Source organism: Mus caroli, chromosome 4 (assembly GCF_900094665.2).
Source record: "Mus caroli chromosome 4, CAROLI_EIJ_v1.1, whole genome shotgun sequence".
NCBI classification, from domain to species: domain Eukaryota; kingdom Metazoa; phylum Chordata; class Mammalia; order Rodentia; family Muridae; genus Mus; species Mus caroli.
Genome location: NC_034573.1, coordinates 39500908 through 39525235, shown reverse-complemented (window position 1 = coordinate 39525235; position 24328 = coordinate 39500908). Strand labels below are relative to the sequence as shown.

The window sequence follows — 24328 nt, the reverse complement described above, 5'->3', positions numbered from 1 at the left end:
AGGGGGTAGGTGTCAGCAGTCTCAAGGCCCCCCATGGGTGGAGCAGAGAGACTCCACTGCCTTTTTCAGATTCATCTTTGAATCCCTCAGTGTCTGTAGCTCACAGGGTTCACTTCTCTGTCCAAAACTAAGCAGAAATTTGCCCTTGGCCCCAGGGTCAGGTCATTTCAGGCGGGGTCACTCCAAACAGTGAATCGAAAGTGGGGGGACAAGAAGGCTGTCCCTGCTTGCTGTCTCCTAGGGCCTCTGCTTTGGATTCCAGAAATGGATGATACTTCTCAGTGTTAGGTCTCTGCAGGATCCCTTGTCAGGACCCCAAGGTGGGGCCACCATTTGGTTTCTTCTGCTTCATTTCTGCCTAGTGCTTTTCCCCACATAGTCCTTAGGATGGCTGTGCACGGAGTGGTCTGTGTGAGCTGTTGGTGGAAGGGGGCCCAGCCCATTGGAAACCAACCTGGTCAATGGAAGCTTTGCGGTTGCTGGCTCTCCAGTCCTCATGTCGATTCCCTCTCTCATCACTGGGTCTGTTGTGCTGTGTGACTCTGGGAAGAGGTAACCGCAGAGCTGAAAGAGCTGAGGAAAGGGACAGTAAGCTGACCTCACCCACTAAATGCCCATGGTGGGCCATTCTGCGGTTGGTGGCTGTAAGAGCCCAGCAGTGCAGAGGATGTTCTGAGCTGAGGAATGTTGGGGACAACAAGCGACTCTCTACAGCCTGTTATTTTGCTAAGTTTGGGTTGGACTTTGGCTGGCCATCATTCTTGAGCTAGGTGAGCATCCTGACTGGGTAAGCCGGTGGTCTTCTGGGCTGAAGCCACAGCTGTAGAACAGAAAGTGCTATGTGAGCCTCCAGGGTACCCTGAGAAACCAGGCTGAGGGACTCCAAAGTGAGAAACATCATCATCTTCACCCTCTTCCCTCACCTAAGAGGAATCTCAGCTCCAAAGGACTGGCAAGCAGAGGGCCAAGCTGGTCCTGGGCCAGCAGCCCCATTGCTGTAAGAAGGCTGGGGTTGTCTGTCAGTCCCAGGAGGAATTACTTCTTCTTTCATGAGGAAGGCTAGGCAGAGTTCTTGCCAGGTCTCACCAGGTCGCTTCCACCGGACAGCTGTACTGGGCATAGGGCATGAAGCCAGCCACTTTCCCTCAGCATGAGACAGTGACCCTGTAAGGAGCCCAAGGACAGTTGAGGTTTGACCAGTGTGCCTGGGAAGCCTGGCAGCGTGCCTCGGTTAGGTGACTAGGACCAGCAGCCAGAAGAGGATCTTGGCAGCTCTGGAAGGAGGCCTCTGTGCCTGCTGTTGGTTTGTAGTTGCCAGCTTTGGGCTGCAGGACTGAGGACCGGCACATGCGCTGGCTGCCTTTGTGGCATCTAGAGTGTGCTGAATGGCTCCCTGGTAGACAAGTCTGCCTCATGACACTGTCTTTGCTTTCCTCGAAGGCTGATCCTAATGATGCCTGTAGGCACCCCCACACGGCTTTGCCAGATCGTCCTCAAGCCTTGGGCTTGGGCGGGGCCCATTGGGACATCCTGTCATTCTGATTGATAGACTGTCAGCCAGAGTCAGGAAGCTAGTGTGTCTGGTCCTTCCGCTGGGCAGGACCTGGTCCTTCCAGGGCTTGTGGCTCCTGCTGACTTCGGTTCATGCTCTTTCTGCCCCTGGTGGAATTCGGGGAGGTGGAGGGGACACACTGCCTTCTGGTATAGATGACCAAGGGTTGGGAACATGAGCTCTGGAGCCAGGCTGCCTCTACCTACCCTCACTCGGTGGCAATGGTAAAATGGGCAGGTCTGTGAATCACTACCTCCTAGTTGTCAAAATTAAGAGAAACTGGATGTACTGCGATCAACAGACCTGGCACCCGATAGTGGCATCACTGTATAATTGTATGTTGTCCTCTACACCCTACCCTACAACAGTGAGCTATAGACTCCTTGTCAGCTCAGGATGGTCCCGTAGCTCTTCTAAAGCTGGCTCTGAGCCTCTTTGAGGACATGTGAGGACCTGCTTCGTAAGGGTGAGGGCTGTAGCTCTGACTGGTCTAGCCTTAAAGCCCATCCCTCCGGCTTTATCACATTAGAAAGTGGCCTTGGGTCCCTCTGGAAGCCAGACTTTGTGCTCAGTAGACTGGAAGAGTGCCCCAAAGGGGCACAGGTGCTCTGCAGCAGGACTGTCCTGGTAGACTTAGGTCTGCCTCTACTGGCAGAGACTGATGGGTCCCTGCTGGGCCCTGGCCTCTTTCTGCAGCATGCGAGCCCGGGAATGCCTAGCCCACCCTCTCAAGGTTGATCTGAGGCTGATGTTTTCTGGATTTGGGGAATATTCCCATGTATTGGGCCCCAAGTGTAAACGTGAAAGTTGCGTATGTTATACACATCTATTGGCAATAACTTAAAAATAGCTGTATTTGGACTTCAGTGTGTCTGCATTTTGGCTGTAGCCTGTAACATGGGGCCTGCTGTGGAGTCATGTCAGCGCTCAAAAGGTTTTAGACTTTGAGTTTTTGGATTTGGACATGTATTACTCTATCCCAATACACTGGGATAAGGAACACTCACCCAACTACCAGGATAGTGCCTGGACGCAAATAATTCAATAAAATCAATGGTAGATGGATGTCAGGGTTCTCTAGAGTCACATAACTTATGAAATGTCTCTAGATATTAAGGGAATTTATTGTAATGACTTACAGTCTGTCGTCCAACAATGGACAGCTATGGATAGGAAGTCTAAAAATCTAGTAGTTAATTCAGTTCGACGAGGCTAATTGTTTCAGCTGGTCTTCTGTAGAAGTAGGTTCCAACAGTTGTGCTGGCAAGGAAGTGCAAGCAGGCGAAGAAGAGTGAGTTTTCCTCCTTCTAGTGTCCTTATGTAGGTCTCCAGCAAGAAGGTGTGGCCTAGAACTTGCTTTGTTCCAGGTTGGCTTTGAACTTAGAGATCTGCTTGCCTCAGTCTCCTGGGATTAAAGGCATGCATGACCTTGGCTTGGGTCTAAGTTTTTCATGACCACTATGCCTCAAGATCCTGGTCAGAAGCCTGTGTCTTCTTCCAGCCTCAAGTTCTGGATCACAGCTGTGCCTTCCATTTCTGGATTGTAGTTCATTCCAGATGTAGTCAAGTTGACAACCAGGAATAGCCAATAGGAGTTGTCTTGATTCTCCTGCTGAGCCATGAGTTCCCTAAGGTCTCCAACACCCTCTTTTGGTACAGGTGGTGGAGGGTGTACAAAGGGTGTGTGTACAAGAGGGAGTCAGCAGCCTCTTTTAGTACAAGTGCCTTTATATGCGTGCTCTCGCGCGCACGCGCGCGCACACACACCCACACACACACGTCCACGCACACACGTGCACATACACTTATACATGCATGCATACACACAAAAATCTTGAAAAAAGAAAAAAACCAAAATGCCATTGTTTCCTTTAGAAGGAAACCCGTTCCTGGTGGCCCCTTGCCCCATTGTATCTCTACCATAGGCCTCCACACATAAAGGCAGCCACTAGAAGATGCAGAGCAATAGACTAGGCTCGAGGACACAGCAGAAGTGACACAGGACACCTCAGGAGCTCTATGGCGAGGCTCATGTGGACTTGTAAATCACAAGGGAGCCATGTTGGTACCGAAGCTCTGGTCTTCCAGGCCCTCTCTAGAGAGGCCAGAAGACCCTGTCACCGGACATAACCAAGGAATGGCCTGCACAGTGGACCCCCTGCTGGCTTCAGATTGGGCTGTTTTGTCTCCCCTGGGATGAACAGGAAAGAGCAAGTGCAGGCTTGCTGACTGCCGAGATCATTGTGTGGGTTCACGCCCCTGCTTTGCAAAGTCCAGCCTCTGCTGCTTGTGTGTTTCTGTGCACACCTATGAAGGAGATGCCAAAAGCAGCCTAACTCGTTGTCAGCTTCCTGCCTCTGTACAGCTCTGGAAATGGAACGCAATAAAGGAGAGGGCAAGGGACTTGTGTGCACGGTTAGATTGTCTCCAGGTTTTGTCTCTGAGCTGGCCTGCCCTATCAGACCTCAACCCAAAAGAGGCAGGCTGCTCACCGGCAGCCTTCAAGGAGCACCTGAACTCTAAATGCCTGGGCAAGTGCGGCCTCAGGTAGTGGGAGGGTCTTTCTCTGACAGGTGTTACACAGCTCAGACGAGGAAGCCTTCTGCCCCTTTGATGTGGTACCCTGGCACCAGGCCAGGTTTCAGCTGTGTGTCTAATTAGAAGCAGCCGCCTGCCACTCCCATGGAGTTCACTTGGTTGGGGTGCACGATGTGCTTTTAGCACCTCAGAGGTCTGCCCTGCTTCCCGGAGATTAGAACAAGACAGGCTGATGAAAGAGATGTCAGAAAGCATCTGGGGGGCCGAAGGGGGGGATCCTGGTCCAGGAGTTAGTTATGGGGTCTTCGGGCCTCTTTCCTGCTTCTCCAGGCCCCAGCCTCCCCGTGTGTGCACTGTGATGACCGGGACCTCGCGCCACTCACTGCAGCGTCACAGAGCTTGGCTCCTGCATGGGTCGGGTCGGGTTGGGGGTGGGGTCCTCAGAATGCCAAATTAGCAGCTGAAATTGGAAGTTTGGAGTCAGAAACAGAAACTGATTCAGGGGTTGGTTTTGAGGCTCTTCTTTAAAGGTTCTGTGGTGGGACCGACCTGTCCAGTTGCAGCAAAGCGGATCACTGAAGCCGTGAGATCAAAGGGCAGCCTCAGTGTCAAGAGACTGAGTGTGACACTGAGGACAGGTGGGTGTTGGAGAAGTGGGTACACCTGAGATGGGAGCTCAAAAATGAAGCTACTTAAGATCTTGAAGGGAAAAGATCCCTGAAGAGTAGGGAAAAGGTAAGATTTTAGGCCTGGTGTGATGGTGCACACGCCCTTAACCCCAGCACTAGGGAGGCAGAAGTGTGCGGATCTCTGAGATCCAGGCCTGCCAGAGCTACATAGACCTTGTCCTCCACCAAAAACCTTATTTTATTCTAGTCTTCTTATAACTTTTTACAAACTGTATTGTATAGAGTTTTTGTTTTGTTTTACTTAGATATGTCTATTTAAGATACACATTGAGCTGGGCGTGGTATGCCCGCCTTTAATTCCAGCACTTGGGAGGCAGAGGCAGGCGGATTTCTGAGTTCGAGGCCAGCCTGGTCTACAGAGTGAGTTCCAGGACAGCCAGGGCTACACAGAGAAACCCTGTCTTGAAAAAAACCAACCAACTAAACAAACAAACAAACAAGATACACATTGAACGCTGCCTGTATTAGAAAGAAAAAAATGTATGTGCCAAGACTATACTCAAAATCAGATCTATAAAAGATGAGGGTATTTGCTCACTGCCTAAGGGAGCAGAGGCTGAGTTTACACATCAGATTAATGCTCATTTTCTAGGAAGCACCTAGCTTGGCCAGTCCTGGTCCTGCCTTCTTCCCTCTTGTCTTCCCCCTCCCATCTTTGGTTGTCTCTTATGGCCTGGGCTTCCTTAGCCCTTCAGAACACCCAAGCAAATAAGAAGAAGTTTGAAAGTATAAAATGGTCTAGCTACTTTGGAAGACACTTTGGCAGTTTTCCCCAAAAATAAACAATCTCTTACACAGTCATATACCCAGTACTTACCCCAAGAGGTAGCACAAGGGTATTTCCGACTTGATTTATAATTGCCAGAGTCCAGAAGCAGGCAAGATAGCCTTGAGTAGTAACTCTGCATGAGAGGGCTGGAGAGAAGACTCAGCAGCTACAAGCACTTGCTGCTCTTGCAGAGGACCTGAGCTTAGTTCCCAGTACCCATGTCAGACAGCTCACAACTGCCTGCAATTCCACTCCAGCTCCAGGGGATCTGGGCCCTGTGGATCAGACCTCCACAGGCAATCATGCTTATGTGTTCCTTCTCTCGGAATCTCTTTAAAAAAAGACATGTGAGCTGTTATTAAACTATCGGGGCAGGGGGAATATAAAGGAAATTAAAATGTGTTTTAGAGAAAGAAGCTAATCTGAGGAGTCTGCATACTGCCTGATTTTGCCGTGTGTCATTTTGGAATTGGTAAAATTATGGAGACAGGGAAAGATAGGAGATTGCGAGAAGTTGGGGGAAGCGCCGAGACCAGGCAGAGGGAAGATAATTCAGTATCGTGGAAATGTCACCTGTACCGCAGTGATACCATTATATGTCTGTGTAAACCCACAGTTCTGCCACCAGGAGGGAACCCTCAGAGTGTGCACTGTGCCTGATAACCATGTGCCATCCATGTAGACCCATCAGCTGTAGCAAGCTGCTGTGGTGTGGAGTGTGCTGATGACAATGGAGAAGGCTGTGTGACTAGGGGCACAGGATACGTGGGACATTCCTCCGTCTTCTGGTCAGTTTTGTGAAAACCTAAAACTGGTTTAAAACATAATTCTTTGTTTTTTGTTTTTGTTATCATTTTGCTTGTTTTGTTTTTATGGAGGCAGTGTTTTCCTATGTAGCTCTGGCTGTTCTGGAGTGCATTCCATTCTGTAGACCAGGCTGGCCTCCTACTCGCAGAGATTCACTGCCTCTGCCTCCCAGATGCTGGGATTAAAGGCGTGCTCCCTACCTTCTGGCCTATGTGCTCTTGTTTTAAAGGGGGAAGCAGAGTTGCTAAGTGCAGGGCAAGGTGTAGCTTGTTTTTCATCAGCTCTCAGGTCTGACTCTCAGCACATCCATTCCAAGGGGCTTCTGGCTTGCAGCAAGCTCAGCCTGACCTGGTTGCCCTCTCCCTTCCTGTCATGATTCCAGCCCTCTTGGTAAACTCCGCAGGTAAATTATCTTAGGGTCTCTTCCAGGTCTAACATCCTCTGGAATGTAGGATCTGTTGGGTTTTGTTTCTATTTTGTTTTTTGGGTATTTTTTTCCCCTGGTTCTACTTGAAAACCTTTCTACTCCAGAGGTCAAGAGAGATCCCCACGCTGTCAGTGTAACATTTCTGCTTGCTGCCGACAAGGCGTGAAATCACAGCCTGCCACCCAGCATCGAAGATCATTTCCTTTGAAGGAGTGGATGTGTTGTCAGATAACTTGTGGCTTAGAACATATGGGCACCGACTCTCTTACTAGATCTTTCTGGGGACTGTCACCAACGGTCCTGGCTAATAAGGGGGATGTGCCACGATCATTAGGCAGGAAACACAATGTCCTGCCAGGTGGCCTGGTGTGGTGACCCATGACTTGCACTCTTGGCAGCCTCTCAGAAGGACTGCTCCCAACGGGCCTATTCCAGGGGCTGGGCTGGTGGCTGCTGCTGACACAGAACACACACTGTAGCTTTCAAGTGTGTCTTAATTACACTTTGCTGTTCACAACAACTTTGAAAACTAATTAAGCAGTGGTCTCTTCCCGGTTTCAGCTCTTTATTCCCGTGTCTGTATTGAGACATTGCTGTCATCTCAGTTTAGGTGTTATGGTCAAAATGTACTGAGCTGTTTTGAGTAAATCCCAAGCAGGGTGCGGAATTCCCTGCGGGTGTTCCGGTTGTCCACTTTGCCAGGATTTGTTTGTTTGTTTGTTTGTTTGTTATATGTAAGACTGTAGCTGTCTTCAGATACTCCAGAATAGGGAGTCAGATCTCATTACATTTGGTTGTGAGCCACCATGTGGTTGCTGGGATTTGAACTCAAGGCCTTTGGAAGAGCAGTCAGTGTTCTTAATCGCTGAGCCATCTCTCCAGCCCCCAGGAATTGTTTAGGAAGTTCTCAGTACACAAACATTTCTGTAGCTCAACACAAGCTGGCTTCTCTGTTCCCATGTAGCTGCATTTGCTTCCTATTAAATCATTTTAATGATTGCTTAATATTCCATCCAGTTAACATGGCTTGATTTACTTAACCATTCCCTATTGTTGAGCCCTAATGAAAATATGAACCCATCCTGTCATACAGAGGGAATGTGGTTTCAGTGAACAAAACGGCATCCCATCAGCCCTAGCTGCCATTACGAACCTAGCTTTGGTAAGGAGTAGATGTGCCCCACGAGCCCCTCTGATCGAATGGCCATTGTGTCCTTGGCACATCTTCCTTTCGACTGGTGTTATATAGTGTGCCTGTTTCTTCTCTAAACTATATACAGTGGCTTTGCCAGGCACGTCCATCACTGGAGGCTGGGATTTTAACAAATTGACAGGAATTTGGGGTACAGAGTGGTGTCTGGCTGTCTTTTTTGTTCTCCCTCCCTCCCCCAATTTACTTGAATGTCTGCAGTAGTTTCTGGGCGGAGGAGCAAGGTACTGCCTAAGGAGCTGCTTAGCAACAGCTCTCAACCTGTGCATCGTGACCCCTGTGGGGTGGAATGACTTGTTCATAGGGGTTGCCTAAGACCAGCAGAAATTGAAATTTTATAATATGATTAATTTTTTTAAAAAAACAAACTAATAGTTACAAAGTAGCAGTGAAAGTTTTATGGTGGGGTCACGACAGCATGAGGAACTGTGTCGGGTCAAAGCATTAGGAAGGGTGAGGACCACTGTCCTAGGGTGGTGTGAGTCAAGGAAGGGGCGGTCTTCCCAGGCCAGCTTTATCAGCTGCACCAGAGTGTGCCCAGGCTTCACCTTCCTTGGAACCAACAGGGAGATGTCAAGGACCTCTGCAGAGCAGGGGCGGCCTAGGTAGTAGATCCCTGAAGTAATTTACAGAGTCCTGTGTAGTGCTCTACAGTTGGAGCCCTCCCTTTTTTGTGTGTGAAAAAGGAAAGCGTAGAGCTCAGATCCTAACAGTCCCACGGAACCCAGTGAAAGCCACACTTTACCGAAGTGTGGGGACTTCTCCTGGGAGGTAACTTCACATGGCTTACAAACCACAGTTCGAGGGTCCCTGCTCATTCTCTCCCTTCTTGAGAGTGAACATTTTCTCTTTAGTACTTGGTGCCTACTCCTTCCTACACTTAAAAATCCCCCTTCTCCTTAACCTCGTGCTTGCTCGGCACGGCACTAGAGTGGCATCGGCCTAGTGGGTTTGGTTCTCACTCAGTTTTGCTCTGCTTAGTAGCTGTTATTTTGGCGAGATAATGACTTCAGAATGTTTACCAAAACTTCCTTTTTAAAAGAGTTTAACAACAAATACTTAATGGTTCTGGAAAGAGCCAGAGCCAGGAAGTCGGGATGGGACTTGGGGAAGTGCTGGCATACGGGCTGACCAGTACTGAAGAGCGGTGCGGTCATTGGCCTGTTTCATCAGGGCATCGAGCGAGGGGCTTCGTGGTCTGGGTGAGGGGTCTTGGCTTGCAAAGCAGAGATCTGAAGCGGCTCTGCTTGGGAAGGCACTGCCACTCACTTGTGTATAGCAACTGATCTGAAAGACAGTCTCCGGTTTGGCGCATGCTTCATACCTACCTTAACACATCCCTGCCTCCACCCACACCCCTTTGTAGGCAGCCTACTGCCACTCCCTCCTTGAACCCGGACCTCAGCATGAGGGGAATGTCTGCCTCACAAAACATTACTCAGCCTGAAAACACGTGAAGTTCTGCCACGGGATCCCACTCTGGAAACACAACAGCGTGTGCAGCAAGCCAGCCGCAGGACAGATGGTGGATTACTTATGGAAAGTGCTGGCCAGAGTAGTCAGACTCAGAGAGAGGGGAAGGAGAAAGGGAAAGAGGAGACGGGTATGGTAGGGACTTTTCTAAGAGGTGGGGAGCCAGTGTCTAACAAGTATAGAGTTTTAGTTTGAGAAGATGAGAGAGTTTTAGAGATGGATGCTGGTTTTGTCTGTACAAGAGAACGGACAGTTGTTACCTACGAGTGTGTGACCCTTGCCTGTAATCCTAGCCCTGGGGAGGTTGAGGCAGAGGAGTCGGGACCCTTTAATACAGTTCTTGAGTTCAAAGCTAGTCTGGATCACATGGATGCTCCATGGGCTGCATTGTGAGACCCTGGAAAAGAAAGGCAAGCAAGCTGTGAGCTTATTCTGTATGTGATGGGGCCTTGGCTCACACTGGTGAGCCACAGGAGAACCCATTTCCCTCTGCTTCCACTTGCCAGAGCTGTCAGCTCCAGTGCTAGCTCTCTGCTCTGTTCTGCCCCTCCCCAGCCCCTGTGCCTGGCTTCCCTACCCTCAAGTCACTGTCATGGTGATGTAGGTGTGGTCTGCTGTCAGGGATGCCATCCTTCCTAAAAGAAGCCAACTCCTCTTCCCCCAGCTCCAAATCCCTGGCATGTTATACTCTCGTGGGTGAGTGGGCTCTGGGCTGTGGGAGAACCGGGAAGCATCATTCAGCTTCACAGGGTTGAAGAGTAGCCTGGCAGGACCTCTCCAGGAGAGTCTTTGTATGTTGGCTCTTTAAAGTTAATCTCTGAGCCAGGTGGAAACAGGAGGGTCACTTGGCCCAATGTGGCTCTGTGCAAAAGGGATTCAAAGACGGCATCGGTTGGTAAGATGGGTCAGGTACGAGGGCTGCTCAGAACCAGAACACATATGCCACTTCCTGCTCACAGCTAGCCTAGTCTCTGAAGACAGATTGATGACAGTGAGAGAGTGACGTTAGTCTTAGGTTGACCGTTACAGTCAGAGAGCTGAGAAAGCACTTGATGCAGAGCAGCCAGGAGTAGGAAGACGTCCTCACTGCTGGCCTCTCCTCCCTGGCTGATAGTTCTGACCACAGACCTGTTCCCTGGTGGGAACTGCACATCCACAACTTGTCTCCTTCCCTCCTTTTTGCCTGCAGAATTCCAGAGGCAAGAGAGCGTCCGGTCACAACACAAAGGCATCCAGTTGTACGATACCCCGTACGAGCCGGAAGGCCAGAGCGTGGACTCAGACTCAGAGAGCACTGTGAGCCTTCGGCTGCGGGAGAGCAAGCTACCCCAGGATGACGACAGGCCTGCCGATGAGTACGACCAGCCGTGGGAATGGAACCGGGTCACCATCCCCGCCCTGGCAGGTAGGAGCAGTGTGAACAGAAGACAAGTGGGTCTAGCCTGGCCAGGTAAACACCAGTTGAGTTGGGCTGTTCTTTTTCTTAATGGCACCACAAAGATAATCCGGGTTCCTGAGGGAAATGAGGCCAGGCCAGAGAGAAACTCCAGTCTGGCATAGAGAGTTCCCAGTCCAATCTCACCACCTTCAAAGCTGGTTCCCTTAGGCCTCATGGAGTTGCATTCTGCAGTCCCCTTCAGTCCTGAATAGCCCTCAGGGTCCCTGTGAGGAGGAGACAGTATAAGACAGGGGAAAGCCCAGCACCTGCCTGTGGTGCTGACTCATGCTTGGGCTCATGGTGTCTGGGAGAGCTAGTCTGGCACCTCCTTCCTCAGCTTGGTCTCAGAACATCAGTGTTAGATTGCCTGTGGGCTGCCCAGAAATCTAGCACCTTGGGTCAGTGAGTAAAGATACTGGCCACCAAGCCTGCTGACCTCAGCTCAATTGCAGGGACCCACGTGATGGAAGAAGAGAATTCTTACAAGCTGTCTTCTGATCTCCACACATATGCCTTGGTGCATGCGCGTGTGCACACACACACGCGCACACACACACACTCACTCAGAGCATGTTCTGCCAGATCCTACATGATCTGTGTTGATGTTTAAGTGAGAAGCACCTAAGCAGTAGGACATGATCTCTCAGAAGTCTGTCTATCTGGAACCTGCCCACTCATGCCTGGAGACAGGTATACTACTGTCCATGTAGTTGGCCTCAGGTAGCGCTAGTTGGCAGTAAATCTCAGGACCCACAACTGCCCAGGCTGCTCCTGCTTCTTGTCACTGTTCTGTTATTGTTGGTGTCACTCAGACTCTTACCCTGCCTGTCTCCCAAGTCTCTTGGCTTTACATGTCTTACTCTAGAGCAGACCTGTGCCTGTCCCAAGCAGCTTCGGGTGCCTTCTCATTTTCTGGGATGAAGGCGGATGCTGTGAGCACCAGCCTTCAGTCTGTTTCCTCTGCCCAGGCAGCACTGGGTGGAGGCCAGTGGGCTACCACTCAGGATGATGGTGCTTAGCAGCACCTTGATTGGGTGGCCGAGTGTCATCATGGTTCCAGTTGATAGCCCCGAAGTGCGGCTGCGTGGAATGAAGGGCACAGTTCCCTACGGAGTGGCTGTTATATGCTGTATCAGTGTGCATGCACAGGTATGCGTGTACAAGTGTGTGTACTCATTCTTCAGCGAGGCCCTGGAGTGTCAGGGACTGGCAGCTCTGCTAGGGCCTGTCATTGCTGTGGTGTCTTGTAACAACCCCAGTTTTTCTCAGGTCTCAGGAGCTCACTAGGAAAGAGCTGTGTAAGATGAAGTTTGCTGAGCACAACTGCCCCGTCTTCCCTCCACTGCTCTGTTTTTGTGACTCTGCATGCTCAACCTGGAAAAACTGGCAGGGACCCTTTTCTGAGTTTTCAAATTCCCAAAAGGCTTAGAAGGGGGAAAGACTGAGCGTAGACCCAGAGGGTGGCCAGCATTCTGGAGGAACCTGACAGTAGAACATAATACGCAGCTCTGGAGGCCACTGTAGCTGCAGTGAGGAAGGTGGGGAGCAGAGACTCACTCTACCGCAGGAGCATGGATTGTAGGCAGTTCTGGGCACCCCAGCATGCCAGTGAGTATAGGCAGGGAGGCTGCTGGTCCCACTCTGTGGAACAGAGATGTTTTCTAGCCTGTAGGATGCCGCTCAGCTCTGAGCTGCTGACTACAGGACCTTTCCAGCCAAGCCCCTAGCATGCTTTCTCCAAGCTTCCCTGCCATGTGTGTGTGTGTGTGTCTGTCTGTCTGTCTGTCTGTCTCCTCCCCTCTTGTCCCTGTCTCAGTTAAGCCACAGGAGGAGTCCATGGGTGGCTCTGTAGCTGTGCAGACAATATTCTGAGAGAATGGGGTGACCCTAGCTCCCAGGGACTGGGAGTCTTCCTGTCCCTCAGGAGTCTGCAGCATACATCTCATTAAAGATTAGAACTGGGGGAGTTAGATGGGATCCCACCAGCTGTTTAGTGAGCCCTCGGTGCTCCTTTCCGTCTGTGTTTTGAGGTAGTGAGGTTGGTGGGACAGCTTGCAGGATGAGCAGGTCCTGCACAGAAGCTGGCCATGACGCTTAGGCCAAGGATGGGGATGAGGAAGCAATCGGGCTGGATGGCAGACTCCTGTGGCTATCACACCTCTGGAGGGATTGTACCTGCCTGGAGACGTTGACTGCCCTGCTGGTAAGTGAGCCCAGCAGCCCTGTGAAGCTTTAGTGAGCTCGCAGAACCTCCCATCTGGAAAGCATGGTCTCATTGCTAGCATCAAGTATGCACCTTCTGTGTGCACAGTCTTACGTATTCTCATGGCCACCTTCTGCATGGCTCATTTCCTTCTTTTAGGGACGGGGACAGAGGGACCCCTGCCTGGTCAGTAGCAAAGCCAAATCTCACTGCAGAGCCTGTGCCTGAGCCTCCACAGTGTCACATAAATTATGTTTGGGGACCTGCACATGCTGTAGCCCCAGCCTCACATGCCAGGATAAGGGACTAGGGGGGCTCCAGGCTAGGTTTCAAGTCTTTTAATACAATGAGGACCTTGCATGCTGTTTGGTCTCACTCTGCTTGTCCTGGAGAAGCAAAGGGGAAGAGAACCACAGAAGCCCTTGTGACAGAGCCGGCTGGGCTGTCTGTGGGTGTGGGAGGTGTGTGCCCTTTCACTTCCCAGATAGAGAAATATCTGCAGTTGGGTCTAAGAAATAATCAAAGCACCTCAAAGATAATCAAAGCACTATCAAAGATAGTGTAGAATGTGGCAGCGGCGGCTGCGTGGTGGGCACGCCTAAGAAGGGAGCCTGCTGGGACTCTGGAGAGATGGTTATTTCATTTGTGACTCACTGTCTTAGGATTGTCTCCCTTCAAGGTACTTTACGGTGCCCTGGGCTCTGCCAGAGGCGGAGATGGAAAACAGACACATGACTCAGATGGGCTTATACTCAGCACTTACTTGGGGCCCTTGTCTGTACCCCATACCAGCTCCTTGACAAGTTGCTCTGCCTTTGAAAGTTTAGGCCAGTGTGTCTTATCTGTTGCTTGCCAGCTCATCAGCTTAGACCTCAGGCAGGTTGCTCACCTCCCTGAGCCTCAGTTTTCCCATCCGAAAAGTGGTGATTTCTCTTAAGTCTTGTAGCGTGAGCTTCTTGAAAAGTCCAGGGAAAACCAATGGATTTTCATGCAGAGATCTCTGGATGAAAAGACAGTGTGGGCCCTAAAGGACTGTGCCTGTGAGGTTTATTACTGGAGTTCTGGAAGGGCTTGCCAAATTAAATAAAGTTTAATTTAATTTAAAAAACAGCACTGCATGAAGAGGCGCTTCGGAGCCCTGGAGGCCTCGTTTACCAAGCTCATTCCTGATGATGCCTGGCAGTGGGAAACAGGGACAGGAGGTCTGGAAAGCAGCCCTGCTGTCCCTGTCCCTGTCCCTGTCCCTGTCCCCGTCCCCCCTGTTACCCAGCCCTCACTCCTGCGCATCCCACCTGAGGCTCAGGCCAGGCAGAAAGCGACCTCTGCCTCTCCCTGTGTTAGAAGCGATCTGTTTGGTCTTCCTAACTTGAGCTGCAAATAAGCCACCACAGGCAGGCCACCTGAGTCCTGACTGTGTGTATGAGAAGTCACAGTTCTCTAGAGGACTCCACGTGGAAAACCTCCAGTTACTCATGACATACTGTGCATCAGGTGAGGGGATGAGGGAGCCAGGGAGGGTGTCACAGCTGATCTCGGGTGACACCAGTGTTAGCCCTTCCAGAAAACTTCCTCTAACACAACAGTCCCCTCTCGGCCTCCCGGATTTGGGCTGAGCCTCCTGTCATATTCTGTGGGTAGTCTGTTCCGGAACAGCCAGATGCACCGTTGTCATGGTAATCTCATGGGGTGCTGGTGCTGTGCCCCATGGGTAGCCCCTCAGGAGTTTTGACTCCTCAACATTATCAAGGGCCTTTGAAAGGACAAAGGGAAAGTGATGTCTTGTGTGTGTGTGGCTGCTTCCTAACAGGTGAGAGTCGTCCGAGCCAGCTCAGTCGGCTGAGTTATTTAAAAGAACCCCAGTATGGTAAGAGGGGAAGAAGGAATGGACAGGAAGCCAGCTTTTATTGAGCAGTGCTTACGAACCTGGTTTGAATTAACCCTGTCAAGCCCTGCCGTGTGTTTGTGTTGTTTCACTGTGGTAACATAAATGATTGTACTGAAACTCAGACAGTCAGCAGCTCACCTGCAGTCCCATAGCAGTGAACTGGGGCCCATCGGGATGCACAGTACCTTCACCACCCACCACCGTTGCATTGGCCTCATTTGAACCTGGTACAGGGTAGCTTGGGAGATCCCTGAGGTGGAAGCAATTGCTCCACTTGCTCTTTGGCCTTAGCGTTGGTCTGGTCATTGCCCCCACAGCTGCAGACACCTTGAAGTTAGTACCCTGGTGCTGTGCGCTCTGGGCATGGCTCACACTTCCTGCTCCTTGTGCCTCCTTGGGGACCCAGAGTCTGCAGAGGGTCCCACAGGGAGTCTTAGACCTGGCCACAGCTCTCTCCACACTCCAGCCGTGTGCTGCCTCACAACAGGCTCCCTAGAGTTCCAGAATGCCTCCTGACTCCTTCATGGCCTCCCAGAATGCCTTGGGCCTGTGAGGAAATTAACAATTGTGTTTGTATGGGAAGCTCTTTGCTGTGTAATGAGTAACAGCCGTAATTAATGTTTAACATGCAGGTCTACCAAAGGAAGTGTGGGGGCAGGGTTAGAGCTGTAGGGACCTCTCTCTCCTTTGGCTAAATATTATTGAGGGACAGGTTTCTCTGGCTGGTTTTTCTATCTGACATATTAATGAGTTCATTTATTACTCTTAAGAAAAAGAAACGGAAAGCATCAGCTCGATTCCGTGCTGTTAGAAGGGTCTCTGCAAATGTCTTCTTTTCCTGTGTGGAATTCAGTGAGTGGCTTTGCCCTTCTGCTTGGCAGGTCAGAGATCTCCATGGGGATGGAGACTGTAAGCCGCATGAGGTCAAAGCTCTGCCTGCCCTGTGCACAGATGGGTCCTTACCCAGCTTCAAGCCTGGTGCCCAGTGCGTGCTGGGAAGTTTGTAGTTACTGAGTCAGTCCTGGCCACACAAGTCCTACCCACGCTCTCTTCCAGGCTAGGCTCTGCCAGTGGCCGTGTGGCAGCAGGTACTTGGTGCTCACATCTGTCCTCTTGTGTGTTGGACATCTGTCTCCTGGCCACATGAGGCCAAAGGAGTCCGCAGTGGGAGGTCACTTTCGTGTGGCCACTGGCCAGACCCCCTCCCTTCTTGCCTATGTCTGAATTCCCTCTAAGAAACTGAAAGTGTATCCTTCCTGTCTGTGGAGGAAGCCCCTTCCCTGAGCCTTGTGAGAGCTGTGTTTGTGGCCAGCACTGGCTTGTCTCTCCCTTCCTCATTGTCTGCAGCTGCAGTGGGCGGGCGGGCGCTCCCTCCAGTGCAGAGCCTGCTCTTAGGACCAGCAGATGGAGGAGTAATCACTTTCCCCGGGCTCTGGGAGGCTCGTGGGTGTCTGCAGATGAAAAGGTTACAGATCACAGAGGGCCTCAGCCTTGAGCGATTCCCAGTAACAGGTGACAGGTGAGCCCAGCCCTGAGCCCTGGAAGGAATCAGGTGCTGGGGCCATGGGTCTGGATTCAAAGCTGCCATTTGCTGACAGTGACAAACGTCTGTGTCTTCTCACCTGCAGGATGAAGGTAGGCACTAAAGTTGGGGCTGTGGGTGCCTGGTAGGTGGTGGCTGTTGTTACTGCTGTGGGCTCTGATATCTGTTGCCCTGTAAGGAGATCTGTGCTGACCTTGACTCTGCCTGAGGAGACCCTGGTTCTAGCTCTATAGTTCTCAGCTAGGGAATAAGCTGTGGTGGAAAAGATGGCCACTCTCAGGTGTGGAACCCTCGGTGCTTCATAGGTCTTCTGCAGTCAGCACTCAGCTCTGCTGTCCATGTTTTCTCTGGGGGCATAGTCACAGATGAAAGGACAGAGGTGAACACCTTCTGCCATCCTGTATTCACCGTCCCAGGCTAGGCGTAGCCATGTAATTGGTGTTCTGGAACCATTGAGGCTCAAGGCCTGCCTTTGAGCCTTTCAGAGTCACCAGCCCCCACTCTTCTTGTCTTCACACATCCTGTGAGACAGCAGAAGTACCCTAGAGGCCTCTTCTTGATCCTGCAATTGCAAACCTGTGTGAGGCCCTTGCAAAAGAAGGGCCGAGGGCGCACTGGAGAGTAGAGGGGCCTTTCCTCTGTGGGACTCCGTCTTGGCATCTGTGGGGTGTGGGTTCTCAGGGTCAGTGGCTTCATGTATATGCAGGTTTGGAACACTGCAGCTGAGGGTGTGCCTCTGCAGAAGGGAAGTTTTAGTCACGCACACGCGCTAACTGCCTTGGGGTAGGTAGTCCACCCCACCTCCAAAACCAGTGTACAGTCTCCCCTCCTCAGCATCCTGATGCCCACCTGACTCTCGGTGGCATCCGGCATTGTATGCAGAGCCCTGCATGAAAGGTGCCTGCACAGGTTGGCTCACCCTCTGTCTCTCTCAGAGTAGTAGGACATCAGTGAACAAGCCACAGACCCATAACTGTCGCAGCCCCTCCCGTGCAGCCCATAATGTTTCCTGAGAGGGCTGGTCCTCACTCCTGGTTTATCATTGAGGGGCTGAAGGGATCTGTGGCAGCTTAGAGTCCCCTGTCAGTCCCTGCACACTACCTCCTCCTCCTCCTCACCGCCTCTGCTAGTGGCTGCTCGATCCTGTGCGGGACAACAAATAAGCAGAGGCTGCAGGCTGGCCAGAAAGAAGAAGCAGGATTACCAGGGCAGTGCCCACCCCTCCTGGGAAACCTAGGTTTGAGGAGGCCCAAGGCTACCCAGCCAGTAGCCTGGCACGGCAGCCTGCATCATTAGCTGAGCCAAGTTCTACAGCCATACAGACCTGGTTTGTAAAAACATGGATATAGCAGCACCAATCTCACAGATGAGAGGAAAATGTGCTCCCCAGATCTTCTGTAGTGTCCACCCACCTGTGGGAAGTACAAACTGTAAGAATGAATAAAACCACTTCCAAGAGGATTCTAAAGTAACTTGATTGGGACCGGCAAAACGGTTTGGTTCGTAAGGGTGTTCACTGCCACCAAGCCTGAAGACCTGACCTGAACCCCTAGAAGCCCAGCACAGAGCTGGCAGAGAAAGTCCAGCTTGGGTGTCATTTCTCAAGGAGTGAATGGAGGCAGAGCCCTGCAGAGCTCTGCAGAGCCTTACTCATTCAGCAGGTTTTGGTTGTCACCCGTACGTACACCAGGTCTTGTTCTGGACATCAGTGCAGAATCAGATGGCCGTCCTGCTGAAACTTCGTGAGATTCTGAAGTCAGTTCTGATACAGGTTACCTTATCTGGGTGACTATATGAAAAGGCACATCCCCCACTCATGACTGTGACAGTGGAGAGGGGGTCTGCCACAGACGGAGCTCCCGCCTGAACCATTTCTACAGCTCTTCACTACTTAGGTGGTTATTAGCAGATGAGGCCTCTGAGTTCGGCGAAGTTTAAAAATATTCTGGTGTCACGATGAGTAATAACGCAGTAGGATGGCATTCAGGTGTCCCCAACTGTCACCTTGGGCTGCAGAGCTGCTGTTCCTCCCTGGCCAGGCTTCAGTCTGGGGGCCACTCCTTGGAGCCAGATAGATGCACAGCCAAAAGGGACTGTGCTGAGACCATCTGGTTGTGTGGAAATTGCTGCATTCTTTCCAGCACAGGCAGATGCTGGGATGGTAGGCAAAGCACTTTAGGGCTGGAGGAGGCAAAGGAATTCTACCTGGGGGCCTAGGGCAAAGCTACTCCAGGAGGTACATTCCAGAGGCTAGGCAGAGACAGAGCTGGGCCCAAACACAGGTAGCAGGTGATGGATTCAGGAACCAGCCAGCCTCAGTGAGTAGAGCATAAGGTGAAGAAGGAGGTCAAGCTGCCACCAACTTCCTGAGGACTATAAAGGAGGTTTTGCCTTTGAACCCAGGCCGCTGGGGCAGCGGTCAAGGGTTTTGCTGTAGAGGCTGCTGTTTGTGGCCTGCTCTGACCAGAAAGGAAATTACACTGTAGGAGCATATTGGCTTTATGCAAGCTGCAGCAGCCTGTGGCATTTTGTAAGCATCCTCTCTAGGGTAGACTATAGAGTAAATTGAGCAGATGAGACTGGAGAGGGCAGGAAGAAAACCTTCCCGGGATCTGCTCCATAGAACGCTGGAAGGCTCCTGGAGCAGCAGACACACTACCAAGGACTAGAGCCATAGAGAGAGGCCAGCTCATAGGGAATTGTGGGCCGCATTCATGCCAGCCCTGGGGGGCCTGTATATGCAGCGCCATTCAGATGGAACATCTGGCCAGGTGAGGGAGACCACAGCTTCTCCCCACTCAGACCTCAGCTTATGAAAATAGGAGACAAATTGGGGTGAGCCTGACCCTGCTGTCCCAGAGTCCTGGGCTCAACCTTGCCTTGCTTCCCCATACCTAAAAGGTAAAACATGGCAGGAGTATTGTGGAGTTCAGCGCTCACGAGGTACAGGTACCTTAGATACCTCTTCTGTTATAGAAGGGCCCAAACTTCAGTATATAGGAGTATCAGGTTTCTAATATGGCAGGGGTGGGAGGGGGACCACAACTTCCAAGACAATCCAGGAGAAAGTGAGCCCTGTCCCCTGGCTTCAACTCTTGGGTAGACATTTAGCGCCAAGCTAAGGTGCAGACTTGCTGACCCTGAAGACACTGCTGTGCCACCACCAGGGCTAGTCTCCATCCTGGGAATGGAAGTAGATGCTCCCTCCCTGCCCTGTTCTACACAGTGGAGACGTTCTCCCTCCCTCAGTATCCCAACTTGCTCTTTAATTGCCTATCAGTGGGACTCATTACGTTCTGTTCTTCGAACAACTCACGGGGGCAGCATCTTTTCCTCTGAATGCAGATATCCTTTTGAGAAATTGTGTCTTTATCTCTTGCAGGAAAATCACTAAATTAAAAGAATTGCCATTTTAAATTGCAGATTAAAGAGAAACTTAATTAGAAGGGATGGGAGCAGTTGTATTCGGAGCTTTTGTTCAGAGTCCTCCCCCCTCCCCCCCTCGGTTGTTGAATAGTGGCACTTGGAGTTTGTATATTTGTGTTTTAGGTGAAATGATTTGCCTAATTAAGCTTGTCATTCATCACCACCTGCTCTTCCTGAAATATATGGCTGCAGTATTAAGCATGCCAGAGGACGTATCAATTAATTCAGTAAGGAATTACAGTGTTGCCAGGACATTCTTAGGTTTTATCTGATAGGAAAACCAATTTTTTTCTCACATTACTTTTTCATTTAGTCATGCGTTGGGCGCTTGTTACCTTGCAGGTACTATGTAGGTGTGGGACAAGTGGTATCTAAGCTGTGGTCCATTTTCAGTGGCCCATGGGACCAGGCAAGGAGACTGGTGACTTGGGTGGCCGAGGGAGTTCTGAGAAGGCACCCTGAAGAGGCAGCTTCTGAAGGGTAGTGGAGCTGGCCAAGCCCTGAGCCTCAGCAGGCAGCCAGGTGTTACAGCGGTCTGTCCCTGAGAGCTTGAGTTCCAGGGCTGGGGAGGTGGCTCAGTGGTTGGCTGTTCTTCTAGAGGACTGGAGTTTGGTTCTAACACCCATGCTGGGTGGCTCACAGCTGTAACTCCAGCTTTGGTGGATCCAACACCCACTTCTGTCTTCTGTAGGCGTCTGCACACACGTGGTACGTGCGAAGGCATGGGCATGAGCACACGCGTGCACACACACACACACACATGCACGCACGCATCATATTTTCAGAGCTTGGGTTCCCCAAACTTCCTAATGCTGCAACCCTCAGTGCAGTTCCTCATGCTGTGGTGACCCCCAACCATAAAAGGATTTTGTTGGTACTTCATAACTGTAATTTTGCTACTCTTATGAATAGTAATATAAACATGTGTTTCCGATGGTCTTAGGCAACAGCTATGAAACAGTCACTTGCCCCAAAGGGGTCATAGGTTAAGAATTGCTGCTCTACAGTCTTAGTCTCTGGTCTACATGGGAGGACCTGTCCCACTATGCAACAGTGTGCTGTGTGTTCACTTGTGTCTGTCCATGCACAGTATCTAAACAAAGAGGAGCAGACTCAGGAAGCAGTGTGCCCCTCACAGAGCTCAGTAGGGCTTGCCAAGGAAGAAGGGCCTGAGACAGGAAGAGAAAGAGTTACCTGGCAGCTATGGGAGAGAAAAACTGGGGGCTCTAGGGACATTCCTCTTGCTCATGGCAGCTGATCTAGTTTGAGAATTTAGCATTCATTCTTGAGGTGCCCACAATATAAATAATTCCCCTCCGTCCTGCTACCCAACATTGACTCATCCAGCATAGGAACTTTGGGGGACACACTTAAGCCATAGCAAAATCAGCATTTTGGGAGCCCCTCTCGCTACTGCACGGTGTTAAGTGCCAAGCAGAAAATTGCACTGTGTGCTGCCCAAGTGGGACTGGTGCTCCAGGTGGGACTGGGCCTCAGGTGGAACTGGGCCCCAGGTGGGACTGAGCCTCAGGTGGGACTGGTGCTCCAGGTGGAACTGGGCCCCAGGTGAGACTGGTGCTCCAGGTGGGACTGGGCCTCAGGTGGGACTGGTGCTCCAGGTGGGACTGGTGCTCCAGGTGGGACTGGGCCTCAGGTGGAACTGGGCCCCAGGTGGGACTGAGCCTCAGGTGGAACTGGGCCCCAGGTGGGACTGAGCCTCAGGTGGGACTGGTGCTCCAGGTGGGACTGGGCCCCAGGTGAGACTAGGCCCCAGGTGGGACTGGTGCTCCAGGTGACAGTGTCTCCTTTCCTCTGTTCTCAGCCCAGTTCAACGGCAATGAGAAGCGGCAGTCCTCCCCATCACCTTCTCGGGACCGACGGCGCCAGCTCCGTGCCCCGGGAGGAGGCTTCAAGCCCATCAAGCACGGGAGCCCCGAGTTCTGTGGGATTCTGGGGGAGAGAGTGGATCCCACCATCCCACTGGAGAAACAGATGTAAGTTCACTTACATGCTTCCTCCAGCTGCTGCACTCTCACCCGTTCTTTCGTAAGAACAAACTTAGTCACTGGCCCCTCGTAACAGAGGTTCTCTTGGGAGGTCAGGTTTCTGACTCCTGGCCAGGCCTGGTCTGTTCACACCAGGCTGCCACTCTGACCCTCAGTAGCTGGCTGTACAAACTGCAAAGTGTTGGCTCACCTCTCACTTTCATCCTGGCTGCTAAGTCTAAACTAAACCTGCCCTCATCGTAAGTTAGATTTCTTCTCTAGCTGTTGTGTGGCTTCTGTACTACACGTGCCGGCTGGTCATCAGCTCAGGCCTTGCGCTCTTGATTCGGGTTTCCCTGTCTCTCTCCAGTCTGAGCCCACCCTTGCTGTCCTACCCCTCCTCCAAGGCTGTGCCAGGCCTGGCCCTTTGCTTGCCTTTCCTCTTGACCATGGTGCTGGCTCCCCCCTGCTCAGCCAGGTCTGTGTCCTGCTCAGAAACCTCCTGTGACTCCATTACCCCCGATGAAGCCTCAGCTCCCTTGGTTTCTTAACACATCAGTTCTTGGACAAGAGTGCGCTTCTCTAGGTGTATCATCTGCTTAGCAAGTGATGTACAGTAAAAGGGCTCCCTTGCTGCCCAGACAGGGACACTGAGGCCCAGCCTCACACCCTAGACCCTAGTCTGTCTGCTGTTGCCTCCTCTTAGACTTCTCTTATGCCCAGCCAGAGCCTGTACCTGGTGCAGAGTGGGTCTTTATAAAATGAGAGATGGCTGATGTTAGCACAGAGTAGGTCTTCATAAGGAGAGCGATAGCAAACGCTGGTGCGGTTACCAGGAGCGTTCCCTCTGTGTGTGGTGACTTCTTACCAGCTCTCACCAGTTCTTACAGGTTCTCAGGCAGTGTCCTTCTCCAGGGCTTCCCTGACCACTCATGCCGCAGAAGTGCCTCTCCCCATGCCTGTCAGGGCCCCTCACGGCTCTTGTACTCCTACGGAGCACTGGGCTGTCAGGAATGGCTTCCTGTAGCTCTTTGCTGACTTTCCCTTCCTGTCAGCCCCGTGAGATCAAGGGTACAGTGAGCGAAGGCTGGAGAAAGCAGTTGCTGCTGGATGGAGGAGTGACAGTGACTAAGTCTCCCTGATCCCTGCAGTCTGACCTGGCTGGCTGTCTCTGCATGCTCCCAGAGTGACCCCTGCTCAGACTCAGCAACAGTGGGCCCAACACCACCACCACCCCCGCCCCCAGGACCACCCAGGATAGATAGCCTGTGCTCTCCAGATTCCCTACAGGCAGGCTGCCGGCTGGGCTCCCGATCCAGTGCCCTTTGCCCCTCTTTTTGCCACTCCACTCCAGGCCTTTCCTTTCTTTCAACTTGAAGTAGCCAGGAAAAGACCTGGTAGCCCTATCCTGTGTGCCACCAGGGACAACCCTTAACAAGGCCCCTGGAGGGCCTTCTCTATCTCTGTTCCAGCCCCTGTGTTCAGGGTGGGCAGACATTGGGCAGCACTTCCCTAGAGACCCTTTCCTATCTTCCCTGAGGACCATTCAGTGTCAACTGGCTGGAAACTGTGTTCTTAATAAAACGCTTTTTGTCATCTTGTGGGGGGTGTGTCACTCAGGCCACCCCTCCTGAGCCTGGTCTCCCAGATCTGTTATTGCCAACTTTGTTTTTCTTTACCTGTTTGCCCCCATGGCTGCCTTGGGCCCTGGCATCTCTGGCAATGTTCTCACTATGGCAGCCTAAGCATCCCCACTCCATGGTTCTGTGTCTGTAACCATAAAAAGAGAGGCGGCTGGCAGTCATAGAGTCTGTGCCCCTGCGTCCCTACACCCATACACAGACACACACCTGGCATCCTACATACAACACTTCTGCTGCAGTGTCCTTTCATGGGCCCAGCGTAGATACAAAGGAGTTTTTTGACTCTCTTCTCCTGTCGGGGAAGGCCTTTGCTGTCCACTGAGACTTTGTCTCCAGCTTTCCACAGAAACATGGTTTTCATCTCATCCCATGGCCAGTGGGACTGTACCACCCTGTCCCTCTGTACCACCTGTCCCTCCTCCGTCCGCTCTGGCTCATGTAGTACCCAGAAATGGGATGCTGTGATTCTCATGTGCCCAGCTAGTGCCAGGACCATTCAACAGGAGCAGGTTCCAGCCACTCTGTTTCGGATTAGAGCTGCCCTGTGCCCCGCCCATGTTAGGCTTTCTGTCAGCATGGTCTAGAAGTCCCTTTCATTGAGAGGAATGAATGCTCAGGAGACCCTGGGCCGTGCTGCCTGCCTCTGTCCCACCCCCACCTTTCCCCCATCTCTCTTGCTTTCCAGCCTATGACTCTCACATACTTAGACTTTCTAGCTGCTGTTTTTCACACATCTTTTC

The 24328-nt window shown here is 51.6% G+C and overlaps 1 protein-coding gene across 1 annotated transcript in view; it reads left to right on the top strand.

Moving 5' to 3' along the window:
• Positions 1–24328, top strand: part of Shb (SH2 domain containing adaptor protein B) — a 109542-nt gene that overhangs the window by 62759 nt on the left and 22455 nt on the right. The window contains exons 3-4 of the mRNA XM_021161323.1: positions 10655–10870; positions 21783–21954. Coding sequence (XP_021016982.1) covers positions 10655–10870; positions 21783–21954 — 388 coding nt within the window. The remainder of the gene's footprint in view (positions 1–10654; positions 10871–21782; positions 21955–24328) is intronic.